Below are 17,258 nucleotides of genomic sequence, written 5' to 3'. Positions count from 1 at the left end.
TCTAAGCTACAACATATGCGAACATGAAATAATCGGATTTGAGCCTTTTTAGATAATTGATATTAAAGGTACAAAAATTACAATTTTCAAGACATAAAATAGTTTGACAACCCTGTTTCTAAGCTTTTAAATGATATCCAACTCAACCATTTATATTTTCCGGTGACGAAGACATGGATGTCTCATTGTGTGGTGGGGTATACGAAATGGGTAAACGTTGAGCACCTCTACTTCTGAATGTTTTGGAATTGAGGTCCAAAAAGTAATTTTCTGACCACTTTGTCCATGGGTAAACATGTAATGAAAGGATGCTTTCAAAAAGTGATTGAATTCATATGGATTTACCCCCTTTGTAATGTTATTTCCAGTTACATAGTGGCTTATGTCTACACTTTGCTGTTGTCATCCAAAACTAGAAAACATGAAATTATGTGAGAAATGTCTCACAAAAATGCAATTTATTGCAAAAACACCGCAATTAATTAATACCTCAAAAGATCTGTGGGAATGCAATATTGTCTTTCTAAAAGGGACTTTTCCCACCTGTTTGACATAAACTACAGTATTTTGTTTCTAATGAGGATTGCCAAACTATGTGTTGAAACCAAGCCAGATTCAATTAGGCCTACCTCAAAAACCGTCAGGCCACAAAAATGTTATTGTAATTCATTATAGCCTACCTTCCTGTAACACAACGAGGGCAGGTCCCTATAAGCCTGCCCATGTTTCGTTACAGGCATGTATAAATAGAAAAAACTCCGGAGGAGAAGTTTCAGAGAGGAATTGATGCTCGTCTCACCTTGAGTTCAAGGTAAGAATAAATGCCAGGATATTATATATTTTAAATTCGAACGTTTTTAAGAGTTTATGCCACAACACTGAAATCTATTGAGCACATTTGAACTTTAACATTTTGGTTTTTCACTTTAATTAAACAAAATGTTCATATTTTTGTATTTACTCAATGAATTCACAATTATTTAACTAAAAGCAAAATAGCCCATAGGCACTTACATTGCGATCTAATAGGCTACACATGTTTGAATCATTTAGATAAATGGCATTTCCAAATATGATAATGAACTGCATTTATTTTACAATTATGGAGATGAAGCTGCTTCAAGATGATGAAACCAACATAGCTCGCCAGACTAAACCAAATAAGGTAAGAATTGAGAGTACAGCCGAAATAATATTAGAAAATGTGCTGAAAGCAAGCGACATAAGTTTAACCCGTTTCTCCTGTATGTTTATCACATAGTGGGAAACGAGAGCCAACAGGTGTCCGTTTTCTATACCTGTGTGTAACGTGAAGGATGGCTCAAGTCTCAATGACATGTTGCACCACCAGGCAGTCAAGGTGCGTTTACAGTTTGTGATGCTTTGTGTGTGGCGTGTTACCGTACCGCAATTTATTTGCTTGACTCTTTTGTTTAAATTATGAAGCCGCGCATCAATTTTAGTGTTTTCTATTTCATAAAAGATGGAACACTATAAAATAAAGCAACAACTTTGAATTGAAACGTTCTTATTTTATTTCATATGCAGAACCAACCATGCACATCTAAAGTTTGTGAAGGTTCTGTCATGACTCCGAAGTCACTAATGCGCTGTCCCAAAGATGCTGCTCTTGAAATCCTACCTCAGGCTATCGACCTAATCAACCAATACTACAAGTCCTTCAAAATGTAAGTAATACGTGTAATCCTTCTCTAAAGACGACGACGATTATTATTATTATTCCAAAATTGTGCAACCCATTGCCGGACACCACTAAGCGCAGAATCTGTAAAATACACACTGTTGGTTAAAATTGCAATATTGTTTAATGCCTTATAGGCATTTATAGTTTGTAGCCTATATTTTCTGTCCTTCATTTAAGAGCCTTTATAAACCCTTCACTGTACAAGGCCTTCATAGATGCTTCATAAATTATGACAGTATGGGAAAAGAGTTAAGCCAGTTATCATTTATAGCCTATTGTACGAATTTGCTTAGATAATTTATGAAGCATCTATGTGGGCCTTAAAAAAGGTTTGTAATGAGAGAAAAAATATCCCCTCTATATTGTATTATTTGTTTGTTTTCCATGATTTACACATATCCTAATTTAATCCCAAATGCATAGCCCCAAAATTGAACACCACCTCGCCAGATTGGAGGAAATTGCTATGGAAATAGGTTCCACAGGAACCTATCAGCTGACTATGGAGGAATTAGTGTTTGGGGCTCGACAAGCATGGAGGAACGCCCCAAGATGCATCGGCAGGATTCAGTGGTCCAATTTACAAGTAAGAAAAACATACAAGGCAGAAGATACATTTCTGTTTCTCATGATCTATTGGGTATCAATATCAGTATCTATTCTATTCTATTCTTGTATGTGTTTTTCATGCATGCACATGGTCGTGTGGGTTATGTTCTATGTGTAGGTTAGCCTAATTAATTATGTTTATTGGATTGTTCTGCAGTTGTTTGATGCCAGAAAGTGCAAGACTACTCAGGATATGTTCCAGTTTCTGTGCGAACACTTACAGTTTGCCACAAATGGAGGAAACCTAAGGTAAACAAACACAGCACAGCGCGATTGTAATTGAAAGGTAATTTTCGATTGACCCATTACATTTACATTTTTTTACATTTTAGTCATTTAGCAGACGCCCTTATCCAGAGCGACTTACAGTTAGTGAATACATATTTTTTTTTATACTGGCCCCCCGTGGGAAACGAACCCACAACCCTGGCGTTGCAAACGCCATGCTCTATCAACTGAGCTACATCCCTGCCGGCCATTCCCTCCCCTACCCTGGACGACGCTGGGCCAATTGTGCGCCGCCCATGAGTCTCCCGGTCGCGGCCGGCTGCGACAGAGCCTGGATTCGAACCAGGATCTCTAGTGGCACAGTTAGCACTGCGAAGCAGTGCCTTAGACCACTGCGCCACTCAGGAGACATCATATGCAGCTTTTACGTGAAAGCAGTCTCTGCGAACGCGGGAACATTGCCTTTTAATTTAAATCGGGCTATAGCGTGCATCTTCGACGCACGGATTGAATCTAGGTCTAGGTGACCGACAGACCTACTTTCTGAGGTAGCCTAACTACCAGCATTCTTCGTGAAACATGAAAGGATTGGAAGTATGATATAATGAGGCAGAGGGCAGAAAACACTAAGTAAAGATAATCTCTTCAAAACAAGACTCTCAACTCTGTGCAGTGGTGGAAAAAGTACTAAATTGTCATACTTGAGTAAAAGTAAAGATACCGTGATATAAAATGACTCAAGTAAAAGTGAAAGTCACCCAGTAAAATACTACTTGTGTAAAAGTCTAAAAGTATTTGGTTTTAAATATAGGCCTACTTAAGTATCAAAAGTAAATGGAATTCCTCAAGTGTAGTTAAGTATCAAAAGTGAAAGTATAAATCATTTCAAGTTCCTTATATTAAGCAAACAAGATGGCACAATTTTATTTTCTTTATTGATGGATAGCCAGGGGCACACTTCAACACTCAGACATAATTTAAGAATGAAGCATTTGTGTTTAGTGAGTCCGCTAGATCAGAGGCAGTGGGGATGACCAGGGATGTTATCTTGATAAGTGTGTGAATTGGACCATTTTCCTGTCAAAATGTAAGAGTACTTTTGGGTGTCAGGGAAAATGTATGGAGTAAAAAGTACATTATTTTCTTTAGGAATGTAGTGAAGTAAAAGTTGCCAAAAATATAAATAGTAAAGTAAAGTACAGATACCCCAAAAAACTACTTAAGTAGTACTTTAAAGTATTTTTACTGTAGTACTTTACAACACTGACTGTGTGTGAAGTTAGAAATGTGTAAAATGTAAACTACAGGTTTGTTCCACTAACTGTGAGTCACTCACTAACTGTAAGTCGCTCTGGATAAGAGTGTCTGCTAAAATACTAAAATGTAAATGTACAAATGTAAAATATATTCTGCTAATACACCTGTCTCACGCGTTATTTCTTGCACCTTTACTCCGTGAGGACAATACTGTAGGTCAGGGGTCCCCAATTACATTCAGCTGTAGGCCGATTTTTTCTTGAGCGGTTGTTCGGGGGGCCGGAACATAGTCATAAATAATTTGTACACTGCATATTGACCGCAAGAATCCCAAACAGATATAGTATTTGACAAAAACGGAATAATTTCAAACCTTGATTACGTTGGGATACGGTCACATATGCCTCTCTATTTATGCATTGGAATACTTGGGAACAGATTTCTTAAATTAAAATCACTTTGAGCTGATTTCCTAGTGATTGTATTGTACAAAAATTATTAGGCTATTTATTTATTTTTTCCTCAGAAATCTTGGGGCGACAAATAAAATCTCCCATGGGCTGCCTATTGGGGAACCCTGCTGTAGGTCATTCACTCTGTGATGGGCCAGTTTCTCAAAGTCCTTCCATTAATATTTCAGTTTGTCCATATATGTTATTACAGATCTTCTTCTTGTGTCTTATTTATTTCAGGTCTGCAATTACCATCTTTCCTCAGAGAAAGGAAGACAGGCATGATTTCCGGGTGTGGAACAGCCAGTTGGTGAAGTATGCAGGTTACCAGATGCCTGATGGCAGTATCCAGGGAGACCCATCCAGTGTAGAATTCACTAAGGTACTATATCTAGTAGCTATAGCCACCAGGCTCCACCCCAGCTATTTCAATAACATTCATTCAAACATCTAGGATTGAGCATTTTAGGCTCAGATACTGTATGTGCTCGTTTGAAAGTATACATTTTAAAAAGTTACTGTTACTTTTGTCCTGTGTTCTTAAAGATCTGTATCCAGCTTGGATGGAAACCTCAGTACGGCCTCTTCGATGTGTTGCCACTAGTCCTGCAGGTCAACGGGGAGGACCCAGACCTTTATGAAATCCCTCCACACCTGATCCTGGAGGTTCCCATGGAACACCCCCAGTGAGTGACTTTAGCCATGTTTCTATTGGATGGTTATCTAAACACACTTTTGAGAACAAATACAATGTCAAGCCTGCAGATAGTTATCATAGCTATTCCCACAACATACAATGACTTTCATTGGCAAAGAGATGTTGCTAGGTTACGATACCACTACATAACAGTTATGTTATGACACACGTGTATGCAAATCCGTTTGATTCCATACTAGATTAGCCATTGATTGGATTCATTAGAGACACAGTATTCAGACCATTAGAGACACAGTATTCAGACCATTAGAGACACAGTATTCAGACCATTAGAGACACAGTATTCAGACCATTAGAGACACAGTATTCAGACCATTAGAGACACAGTACCGTATTGGTCCGAATATAAGACGGCCTTTTTTCCCCTCGAAATAGGTCCAAAAAAGTCGGGTCGTCTTATATTCGGGGTCTAGTATTCAGAGCGCAGTTTCTCTTCTTCGGCGCTCCCTTTAAATGTCAATACACATTCGCGGGCACAGATGGCGCCAAAAATTCGTTCCGGACGGAGGGAAGAGGCGTCCTTAACAACCAGCCCGTTACCGGTGTTTAAAGATGGAAAGACAGGCTGACCATTTAGAGACAAGTGGCTCAAAAGTGGGCCAGGTCAATAAACAACAGCGGAGGAGCTATGATGCCAATTTCAAAATACCGTAATGGTTGTCAATAAGGCAGAGTCATCTAACAACTGCCAAGCTGCCAAGACATTCGGGGTCACTGAGTGTAATGTAAGAAGATGGCGAGCAGAAAAACAACGTCTAAAAGATGCTAACAGTCAGCGAAAATCCTTCCGTGGTCCTCAAAGTGGTCGTTTCATTGAGGTTGACCGGAGGGTTTTTGAATATGTCAGGGAAAAAAGAAGTGAGGGAATGCCCATTACCAGAGCTGTCATCCAGGTTAAGGCCCTGGAAATCGCCAGAGAGCTCAACATCACTGGATTTAAAGCCAGCCTCGGCTGGTGTCGTAGGATGATGCGGCGTAATGGACTGTCACTTAGACGGAGAACGAGTTTGGCCCAACGCCTGCCGTCAGACTTCGGAGAGAAGCTGCTTTCGTTTCAGCGCTTTGTTATCAACCTGAGGAAGAAGCACTCCTACCCGCTGGATCAGATCGGCAATGCTGATCAGACACCCGTTTATTTCGACATGCCAACATCGGTGACTGTCAATAGAAAGGGAGAAAAGTCTGTGTTGGTGAAATCAACGGGCAACGAGAAGAGCCGCGTCACTGTCATGTTGACATGTCTCGCTGGTGGCAGCAAACTCCCCCCGTATGTCATTCTTAAGCGTAAGACTGTGCCAAAGGACCCAATGCCAGCTGGCATTATTGTGCGCGCCCAGGAGAAGGGCTGGATGGAGTCGGGGCTTGTAGTGGATGCTATTCCCTCACAGAGCATCATCGATGGCTTTAAAAAATGTTGCATCTCAAATGCATTGGACGGCAGCGAGGACGACGTGCTTTGGGAGGAGCCGGTGGAAGCGGAGCAGCTGGGGAGCGATGACAGCGAGAGCGAACACAGCGGGGCAGAGGACGTGTGTGAGGGATAGAGAGACATCGGAGGAGAAGTTTGGCGAATTTTTGTTAAGTTTAGTTAAATGTGTGGCCTGTATTTTCTCTGTTATTTAAAAATGTTGCTTTATTATTGCTTGATATTAATTTTGAATCATACTGTACATAGTTTGCCTTTGTGTTTAATTCACTGTGTTTTTAATATTGTTATTTTAAAATAAAATGAAGTTCTTTGTTCGGCAAATCTAGTCTGCAAATCTGTTTTTCTAAATGTTTGTGTTGAAAAACGGGGGGTCGTCTTATAATCAGGGTCGTCTTATATTCGGACCAATACGGTATTCAGACCATTAGAGACACAGTATTCAGACCATTAGAGACACAGTATTCAGACCATTAGAGACACAGTATTCAGACCATCAGGTCTCCATAGCCATGGCGGTGTTTTTAAGTAGTAGTTATCTAATTAAATCAATGTGTTATGTGGCTGCCTGGGTAAATTCAAACCATTGCCCCCAGTCGTTCAAGAGCTCAAGGTTTTTTAAATCAGCCGTCTGAGGAACGGAGCTGAATGGGAGAGAGTGAAGAGCTCTATAGAACTTGTCTACGCGGCACGTTCCTTTATCCAAATAGTTTCCCAAAGCCAGGTCTAGGAGGGCCCAATGACCTGTACCATTTTCTTTTATTTAAATGTCTAACCACTCCAAAGTGGTCCTTCATTCGTTTCACTGGACACAATACTGAGTTGAGTCAAGTGTTTCAAGCACCTTTGGTAGAGTGAGCACAACTGTGTGTGTAACTCATTGTGTATGAAAAAGATGTCACATTGAGGACTGAATGATTCACTACAGAAACTAACCACATCTATCCTAGTGGTGGTGTTTTTTGGTCATGCTCTTTTATATATTATTAGCAGATATATTGTGTTGATCTTTCATCACTAGGCATAAGTGGTTCCAAGATCTTGGACTGAAGTGGTATGCTGTGCCTGCGGTGTCCAACATGCTGCTGGAGATTGGTGGACTTGAATTCACAGCCTGTCCCTTTAATGGCTGGTACATGGGCACTGAGATTGGCGTGAGGGATTTCTGTGACTATCAGCGTTATAACATCTTGGAGGTAAGGCTCACTTTCACAGGTAATCTCTATGACTACCGCACAGGGTTGTGCTCTGCAGGATTAGCAAATGTTTTGAAATGGAGGAGGTAACCTCATCTGGAATAACCAAAAAGCGAATTTTCTGTTTAAAAATGTTTTCTTGTTTCATGCCTCTGTAACATAACCCTGGCTGACTTGATAATGATGCAATGGTTGAGAATGTTTTGGCTTCCTGCCCGTACAGGAAGTGGGTCGCAGGATGGGCCTGGAGACACACAAGCTGTCCTCACTGTGGAAGGACCAGGCCTTGGTGACCGTCAATGTTGCAGTCATATACAGTTTCCAGGTAACCTATGACTTTCACGTATACAGGGCCAATCCAAAGGCATGTTACCATTTTTTCTCATCTTATTCAACTGTTACCATGCACCTGCAAAAAAGATAGCTCAGATGTGCGAGTGCCTTTTGAATTATGTTATTCCCAGTAGAAATCCCAAGTTATGTTGTTGTTGTTTTGTTACATAATTTGTTTTTTTAATACCTACAATTTTAAATAAGATGGTTCCATCCCATAATAATTAGCCAGAGGATGCTACACTACAATGAAAACTGTTCAGCCGTCAACTGGAGTTTTCCTTGAGATAAATGCACTCCTTTTGTCTCATTACTGTACGCTGCAGAAGAACAGGGTGACCATCACAGACCACCACTCTGCAGCCGAGTCCTTTATGAAGCACATGGAGACAGAGTTCCGGCTGCGCGGCGGCTGCCCTGCAGACTGGGCCTGGCTGGTTCCTCCCATGTCTGGCTCCCTCACCCCCGTCTTCCACCAGGAAATGGTCAACTACATTCTCTCTCCCTTCTTCTACTACCAGGTAGATACTGATACACCATCTTGTATTGTGCATAGTATATAGGCTATGTCATTCATCTGGTTAAGCTCCACCTTACAGAATTACAGGGGAGTTGCTATATGACCGTCTGTGACTGTTGTTGTTGTTGTTTGAAGCCCGACCCCTGGTTGACCCATGTCTGGAGAAATGCGGAGAAGTGCCTGAGGAAGCAACAGATCAGCTTCAAAGCTGTGGCCAGGTAATCTTCCATGGACTATGACACCCATATCTGTAATGCTTTATAAACACATTCATGATGAGTTATAAATTATAATGCAGTCCTAATCATATAATTGACATAGCTATAAATGCACATAATGGTTGAGGTTGCGCTAATCCATGCTCATAATGCATTACAAAGTATTATCATTCATGTCTGGTTCCCTCCTATAGGGCGGCGCTCTTTTCTTCAACCCTTATGAGAAGAGTGCTGGCTAACAGGGTGCGCTGCACTGTCCTGTATGCCACTGAAACAGGGAAATCACAGACATTGGCCCAGAGACTGAACTCCATGCTAAACTGTGCCTTCAACTCCAGGGTAGGAGATCCATCTCATCTCTATGAAGGCTGATAGGGGGCCTTCTGCCTCAGGCTAATATGCTTCAGGGCATTTGTGTGTATTAACCACTGTGAATCAATGTAAAACTGTAGTTTAATTGGAACCTAAATGTATGTGAGTACTATATTGAGCTCATTCTGAGTTAATTTACAGAATACGTAATGGGGAGTTAGCTAGCTAGTAATAATGGTGCTGATTGAGGTAACCATGGTAAAATCCAGTATGAAAATGTATGCACTCACTAACTGTAAGTCGCTCTGGATAAGAGCGTCTGCTAAATGACTAAAATGTAAATGTTATCTGCTTGTACATTATACAATCTGTTGATGTCTTAAGTCACTACTGTCCTCAAAATGCAGAATTACACAAAGTTTACAAAGTTAACTAAAGCTGCTCTGTATATATTTAAAGTTGCTCTGTATGGAGGACTACAACTTCAGTGACATGGAACAGGAGAGCCTTCTGGTTGTGGTAACAAGCACCTTTGGGAATGGAGACTCCCCTGGAAATGGAGAGGTGTGTTTTTGTGTATTTTGAAGATATTAACAATAATATTTCCCCCCACATTTATTAAATATAATGTCTCAATATTCAACACATGTTAATATTTATTTCCCTAGAGTTTTAAGAAGCAGCTTTTCTCCTTGCAGTATCTTAGGAACAAGTTAAGGTAAGTAGTATCTCAAGCATTTCTCTCTGCATTGTCCTCTCCGTACTGGGCTGTACATGTACATGTCTTTAAGATGTACTAATTTGATGAAGTGGCAGCTTGACTACAGTCTCTGACACCTCTCTTTGGTTTTGAAACTGGTCTTATCTCCCCTCTCCTCCCCTAGGTACTGTGTGTTTGGGCTGGGCTCCAGGATGTACCCACAGTTCTGTGCGTTCGCCCATGCCGTGGATGCCAAGTTGAAGGAGCTGGGGGCAGAGCGGGTGACGCCCACTGGAGAGGGGGATGAACTGAACGGACAGGAGGAGGCCTTTTCTGTCTGGTCTCTCACTGCTCTCAAGGTGGGCGGACAAGGGAGGATGCCTCTCTGTCTTAAAAGTGGAACTTAGCTACGTGTCGACGATCATGTTTGCAGTATATTTTATAGTATACATATTAACATACTCCTGGTATGTCTACTATATGCTCAAGTAACATTACAAAAAATACCTGTTATGATCTTTACTCTCATAAGCATTTGCATATCATATTGATCTACATAGTGTTTTTAATCATTGAGTCTAAGGACGCTTTCTCTGATTCCAGGATGCCTATAAGGAGTTCAACATCCAGGGACAGCTGAGTCTGCAGTTCCCTGGGGCAGAGCGACTCTGCGAGGCCTGGGACCCCCTGAGATACCGCGTAGCACTGGAGAGCTGCCCCCAGGACCTCATCACAGGTACTACACCTGGGCCAGGGGATGGACATTTGACAAGGGACTGGTGTAGCACTATAAAGCATTATAAACTAGTCTTGTATTTCAGTCAGCAAGTTGTATGTGATGATTTTCACTGTCCTCTCTTTCACAGCACTTTCAGCCATTCACTCTAAAACTGTCTTCCCCATGAAACTGAAGAGCAAACAGAATCTACAGAGCCCCCATTCAAGGTTCAGTTCTTGTCATCTAGCATGTTATTGTTGCAATACTTTCAACGTTTTTGACAGGACTCCATTTTGACAGGGTTTAATTCAGCATTGTCATTTTTGTTTCTAGCCGGTCCACCATTCTGGTGGAGCTGGAGATGGAGAGAAGTGCAGAGGTCATGAACTTTGCTCCAGGAGACCATGTTGGTGTTTTCCCAGAGAATCTCCCTCAACTGGTGGCTGGCATCCTAAAGTTCCTTCCCCATACGCCCCCAACCAACCAGTGCCTACGACTGGAATACCGCTCTGACTCCTGCCTAGGTACAACACTATTCATTAATAATGGTGCTGATTGAGGTAACCATGGTAAAATCAGATTTTTGTGAGGAAGACATCGTTTTCGAAAAATTGGCACTGTTAAAATTACTCTGCATTTCTATATCCCAAAAGATGACGAGAAAAACTGGCAGACTGTCGAACGCATCCCAGCATGCACTTTGTCTCAGGCGCTCACCTACTTCCTGGATGTGACCACGCCCCCCTGTCAGAACCTCCTCCACAAGCTCTCTCAGTTGGCGAGACAGGACGGGCACCGCCAGCGTCTACTGACCTTGGCAAAGGTAACTTCTGTTTGTCTCCAAGACTAGTGTTCATTATTGTCTTTTGAAATAAAAATGAAATATATCATGAAAGAAGAGGCTTTGACGTACCACCTATTGGAATTGTATAGAATTTAAGAAAATAAAACATTATCCGTACATGTAGCGCTATTTCATACATAGAACTCTGTAAGCCTATGCTCTTTCCAAAAAATTGTATCAACAGATATTTTGCAAGTTATTTAGCTTCTGTCTTCATTTGCCTTCAGGACTCTCGGGAGTACACGACCTGGAAGACGTTCGGCGTTCCCACCTTCCTGGAAGTTCTGGAGGAGTTCCCGTCTTTAGAACTCTCTGCAGCCTTTCTCCTCAGCCAGCTGCCCCTGCTCAAGCCCCGCCTCTACTCCATCAGCTCCTCTCCTCAGCTCCACCCCAACGAGCTACATCTCACTCTGACAGTGCTCAACTATCACACACAAGGTACAGGACATTAGATTTCACATTTTGGACATTTAGCAAACACTCTTATCCAAGGTACAGGACAGGGCAACTCAACTTAGAAATGACAATACATCAGTTATCAAATGCTTTGAAAGGAATCTGAACTGCTATCTCTTGGCTATGAAAGTAACTGTACTGTATTTTTCTGGACTGTTCTTCCACTAGATGGACAGGGTCCTCTTCACCAAGGGGTCTGCAGCACCTGGCTGGATACCATTAAGAAAGGAGACCTGGTACCATGTTTCATCTACAGGTATAGAACATACTGTAACATACTGTATATCAGTAGGCTGGTACACTCTTCAATTGCACCAAATGCTAGGTTGTAACCTATCCCCAATTGATTGAGATTCTTATTTAAAGTGAAGCTAACTGATTATGTGTTATTGTTTACAGTTCAGGTGGGTTCCACCTCCCAGCAGATCCCAGCACTCCAGTCATTCTGGTGGGGGCTGGCAGTGGCATCGCGCCCTTCCGAAGCTTCTGGCAACAACGGCTACATGACATGAAACACCCAGGTAGTGTGTGTGTGTGCCTGTCTGTGTGTCTGTCTGTGTGTCTGTTGATACAATCTCTCTGACCTTAAGGGCTATGGTTTTGTCTTGGCAGGTTTCTCTGGAAGTCCTATGAGCCTTGTGTTTGGCTGCCAGAGTTCAGAGACAGACCATTTATACAAAGAGGAGACACTGGAGATGAGAAGGCTAGGGGTCCTGAAGAGTGTTACATCCACATATTCCCGCCAGCCAGGTCACCCAAAGGTACTGTTGCATGAAGTCATTTTGAAACAAATCATGTACTGAGTGAGCGTTTGAAAAGCTTCATTGAATCTGATTGGCTTGAGATTCAAGTGAAGGTTGAAGCTTAAAATGGTTCCTATCTCCCTGTACTGTGCCTCCTATTCCTAACCTTTGACCTCTGTGTGTGAGCAGGTCTATGTCCAGGATGTCCTTAGGGAGAGGATGGCAGGGGAGGTGCTGAGTGTGTTGCACCAGAAGGAGGGTCACCTCTACGTGTGCGGGGGTGTGAACATGGCCCAAGGAGTTACTCTAGCAGTACAGGATATTCTGAGCAGCCAGCTTGGCATCACCCTCACCCAGGCAGGAGAATACCTGGCCCAACTAAAGGTTGGTTCACCTTTCCTCTCAATCACTAATATGAAAACTAATGTGTAATAAGTGGACAGTGTTTCACAGTGCTTTTATGGTTTGTATTTTTGTTTCTTTATTTGCAGATTCATAAGAGGTACCATGAGGACATTTTTGGAGCCCAGTTTCAGAAGTGAGGTGGTCGGGCTCTGTTGGCTTGTGTGAATAAACTCAATGGATGGAGAAAGATCTACACATAACATGCATTTTTCTCTCTTCCTGTGATGCCCTGTTTTTGTTTTTGGTGATAGATTATGATTGTCACTTTGGAACATGTATGTAGCTGTTGGTGGTCCCAAATAAACCAGCAGGCCATCCTTTGGCCCTCTGCTTGAAAAAGTACCACATTTTACAGTTTTCACTTTATTTATTTTTACACTGTAAGTATAATTCAAAGAGAAGATTATAACATTTACATTCACGTGATGATATTAAAGATTGAATATAGATGCATAGGTGATAAGTCTATGTAGCGTTTGTGCAATATAACAGAATGTACAGGAATGTGGGATTGTTGAATCTGAATTATAAATAATGGAAATATGCTTGTATACAGAATGTGTTTTACATGTTGTGAACATTAATTTAAATAAAAATCATATTACATAATCATTGTAGTCAGAGGCGATTTTAGCATGGAAATCTTGGTGGGGCAAACTCAAAAATAAAATTGGATGCATGCCAGCAAAGCCACTACACAACAGTAAACAATACATTAATTGCACTATAACGGTGACAAACGGTGCCCACAAACTGTTAGGGCCTACATAAAGCTGTCCCAACAGCAGTCCCAACACCTTACCACTGCTGCACCTGGCTATCAGCGGAGCCTTGTCTGGCAGCGAAACAGTTAATTCAGCCTCTTTTACTGCCTTTAAAAAAACATAGCTGATATGGCTGACTTGCTTTAACAAATGTGGTTTCTACTGACAATTGAGATGTACAAACTATGGCATAAGGGGACAACAAGCGCATAAGAGGCAAGCCGTAATTTCAATTAAGACATTAATGAGTGAGCTAGGACGTACGTAGTCAATATAACTATTTGTTCAGCTCTTTTGAAATGTACAGCGACAGAATTGAGAACATGGGCCATTCTTACAGTAAAACTCCCTGTACACCAAGTCAGAACCGTAGGATAAATAAAGGGGGCAGATAAGCAGACAATGAAAGCTCTTACAATATCCGATGATGACATTTCTCTAAAACAGGCTATAGGCTACATGTGCACCACCAAGTCAGAACAGTAGGCTAAATTATGAGGGGAAAAGGCACCAAATTATTAGGGTGAGGCACATGGGCTACTAACAGCTTACTACACAACATACACTTATGTATACTGTAGCTAAGAAAGTCATACTATCTCCCTGGCATATTACATCATTTATGCAGCAGCATTCAAGACATTTTTGGACTCGCCTTGTTGTGCTGTGCTCACTTGAACAGGAAGGTGGTGCGACGGTCCTTCGTGGGCATTCTCTGGATTTACGGTGCTTTCAAGACAACTGGGAACTCTGAAAAAAACATGGTTGAATCATGACGTCAGTGATCTTCAGGTCGAAGCTCTAGAAAGAGGCCAGAGTTCTCGACTTGGAATTCTGAGTTGGATGACAGTTCAAAACGTATTTTCCCAGTTGGAGCTTGTTTTTTCCCGAGATCGCAGTTGTCTTGAACTCACCGAAGTCTGAGATTTCCCAGTTCAGATTTTCCAGTTGTTTTGAACGTGGCAGAAGTCATGCTGGATTGACAACATGGCCAATGTTGAATGTTTATCCTTTTAAGCTTGGAAAAGAGACCCTTAAAAAAGACCACACACCCACTCCACTGAACAGCAGGCTAGTAATTAATTTGCAACAATTGCAGCTAGCCACTGATTCCTTCCAAACCACTGTTTATGGCCGATGACCACCGATACGTTTGATCTATAATTCATTTTCATAATTTCTCTTCATATGACAAGGATTGAAAAGGATTTGGCAGAAGATTGTCGACTTGATTCATGATGATGACTGGTAGCTTGCTAGCTAAGATTTTGAAAGTATGATGTTGACATGATCAGTCCAATCAAATCTACAGTAGATATAACGTGATTTGACTTCATTTTATCTGTGGCCAATGACCTTGAGCCTTCTTGGATGGTCACTTCTAATGTAACTCTATGGCAGCACCCAAGCGGCTTGAATTTTCGAGCTCTCCCCGTAGATTGTGCGGTGAGGTAGTGTCCCCATGAGTGACAGAACTGAGCCAAACACGGCGCAACTAGAGAACATTACCAACCCCTTTGCTCCGTATTTTCTGCTGGCTGCCCCATCACCACAGAAACCACTGAGCTAGGCTAAAACACCTGCATTTTGGAGCTGCCTTACTCAAGAAAGCAAAAAAGACACCATGTTTGTATGCAGCTTTATTGACTCAATTATAATTTTTTGTTTACATTTTTTACAAACTGATATGTGACACGTACAGTGGGGAAAAAAAGTATTTAGTCAGCCACCAATTGTGCAAGTTCTCCCACTTAAAAAGATGAGAGAGGCCTGTAATTTTCATCATAGGTACACGTCAACTATGACAGACAAATTGAGAAATAAAAATCCAGAAAATCACATTGTAGGATTTTTAATGAATTTATTTGCAAATTATGGTGGAAAATAAGTATTTGGTCACCTACAAACAAGCAAGATTTCTGGCTCTCACAGACCTGTAACTTCTTCTTTAAGAGGCTCCTCTGTCCTCCACTCGTTACCTGTATTAATGGCACCTGTTTGAACTTGTTATCAGTATAAAAGACACCTGTCCACAACCTCAAACAGTCACACTCCAAACTCCACTATGGCCATGACCAAAGAGCTGTCAAAGGACACCAGAAACAAAATTGTAGACCTGCACCAGGCTGGGAAGACTGAATCTGCAATAGGTAAGCAGCTTGGTTTGAAGAAATCAACTGTGGGAGCAATTATTAGGAAATGGAAGACATACAAGACCACTAATAATCTCTCTCGATCTGGGGCTCCATGCAAGATCTCACCCCGTGGGGTCAAAATGATCACAAGAACGGTGAGCAAAAATCCCAGAACCACACGGGGGGACCTAGTGAATGACCTGCAGAGAGCTGGGACCAAAGTAACAAAGCCTACCATCAGTAACACACTATGCCGCCAGGGACTCAAATCCTGCAGTGCCAGACGTGTCCCCCTGCTTAAGCCAGTACATGTCCAGGCCCGTCTGAAGTTTGCTAGAGTGCATTTGGATGATCCAGAAGAGGATTGGGAGAATGTCATATGGTCAGATGAAACCAAAATATAACTTTTTGGTAAAAACTCAACTCCTCGTGTTTGGAGGACAAAGAATGCTGAGTTGCATCCAAAGAACACCATACCTACTGTGAAGCATGGGGGTGGAAACATCATGCTTTGGGGCTGTTTTTCTGCAATGGGACCAGGACGACTGATCCGTTTAAAGGAAAGAATGAATGGGGCCATGTATCGTGAGATTTTGAGTGAAAACCTCCTTCCATCAGCAAGGGCATTGAAGATGAAACGTGGCTGGGTCTTTCAGCATGACAATGATCCCAAACACACCACCCTGGCAACGAAAGAGTGGCTTCGTAAGAAGCATTTCAAGGTCCTGGAGTGGCCTAGCCAGTCTCCAGATCTCAACCCCATAGAAAATCTTTGGAGGGAGTTGAAAGTCTGTGTTGCCCAGCGACAGCCCCAAAACATCACTGCTCTAGAGGAGATCTGCATGGAGGAATGGGCCAAAATACCAGCAACAGTGTGTGAAAACCTTGTGAAGACTTACAGAAAACGTTTGACCTGTGTCATTGCCAACAAAGGGTATATAACAAAGTATTGAGAAACTTTTGTTATTGACCAAATACTTATTTTCCACCATAATTTGCAAATAAATTCATAAAAAATCCTACAATGTGATTTTCTGGATTTTTTTTCCTCATTTTGTCTGTCATAGTTGATGTGTACCTATGATGAAAATTACAGGCCTCTCTCATCTTTTTAAGTGGGAGAACTTGCACAATTGGTGGCTGACTAAATACTTTTTCCCCCCACTGTATTATGACAAAATAACATGCAAAACAGGCAACCCATTAAAAAAATATATATATACAGTTGAAGTCGGAAGTTTACATTCACTAAGGTTGGAGTCATTAAAACTTGTTTTTCAACCACTCCACAGATTTCTTGTTAACTAACTGTGGTTTTGGCAAGTCGGTTAGGACATCTACTTTGTGCATGACACAAGTAATTTTTCCAACAATTGTTTACAGACAGAGTATTTCACTTATAATTCACTGTATCACAATTCCAGTGGGTCAGAAGTTTACATACACTACATTTTTTACTTTAAACAGCTTGGGAAATTCCAGAAAATGATGTCATGGCTTTAGAAGCTTCTGATAGACT

At 41.6% G+C, this 17,258-nt stretch overlaps 1 protein-coding gene across 1 annotated transcript; it reads left to right on the top strand.

Annotated features, from left to right (window-relative positions):
• Positions 1–768: 768 nt before the first annotated feature.
• On the top strand, positions 769–13,447 carry LOC311105501 (nitric oxide synthase, inducible-like). Its single transcript, XM_084147672.1, has 26 exons — positions 769–811; positions 1,109–1,165; positions 1,262–1,360; positions 1,549–1,688; positions 2,129–2,291; positions 2,472–2,563; positions 4,492–4,633; positions 4,798–4,937; positions 7,417–7,591; positions 7,815–7,916; positions 8,251–8,445; positions 8,580–8,662; positions 8,857–9,001; positions 9,434–9,538; positions 9,643–9,692; positions 9,859–10,033; positions 10,278–10,410; positions 10,541–10,619; positions 10,726–10,916; positions 11,046–11,215; positions 11,464–11,674; positions 11,861–11,948; positions 12,092–12,213; positions 12,305–12,453; positions 12,625–12,819; positions 12,927–13,447. Exons 2-26 carry the CDS (start codon positions 1,109–1,111, stop codon positions 12,975–12,977), a joined length of 3,252 nt encoding a protein of 1,083 aa, XP_084003798.1. The 5' UTR covers positions 769–811; the 3' UTR covers positions 12,978–13,447.
• Positions 13,448–17,258: the final 3,811 nt, after the last annotated feature.

The sequence above is a fragment of the Coregonus lavaretus genome (assembly GCF_964263955.1).
Source record: "Coregonus lavaretus genome assembly, chromosome: 30".
In the NCBI taxonomy this organism is placed as follows: Eukaryota; Metazoa; Chordata; class Actinopteri; order Salmoniformes; family Salmonidae; genus Coregonus; species Coregonus lavaretus.
The sequence above is the reverse complement of the archived record's forward strand: the minus strand, read 5'-3'. Positions and strand labels throughout refer to the sequence as shown.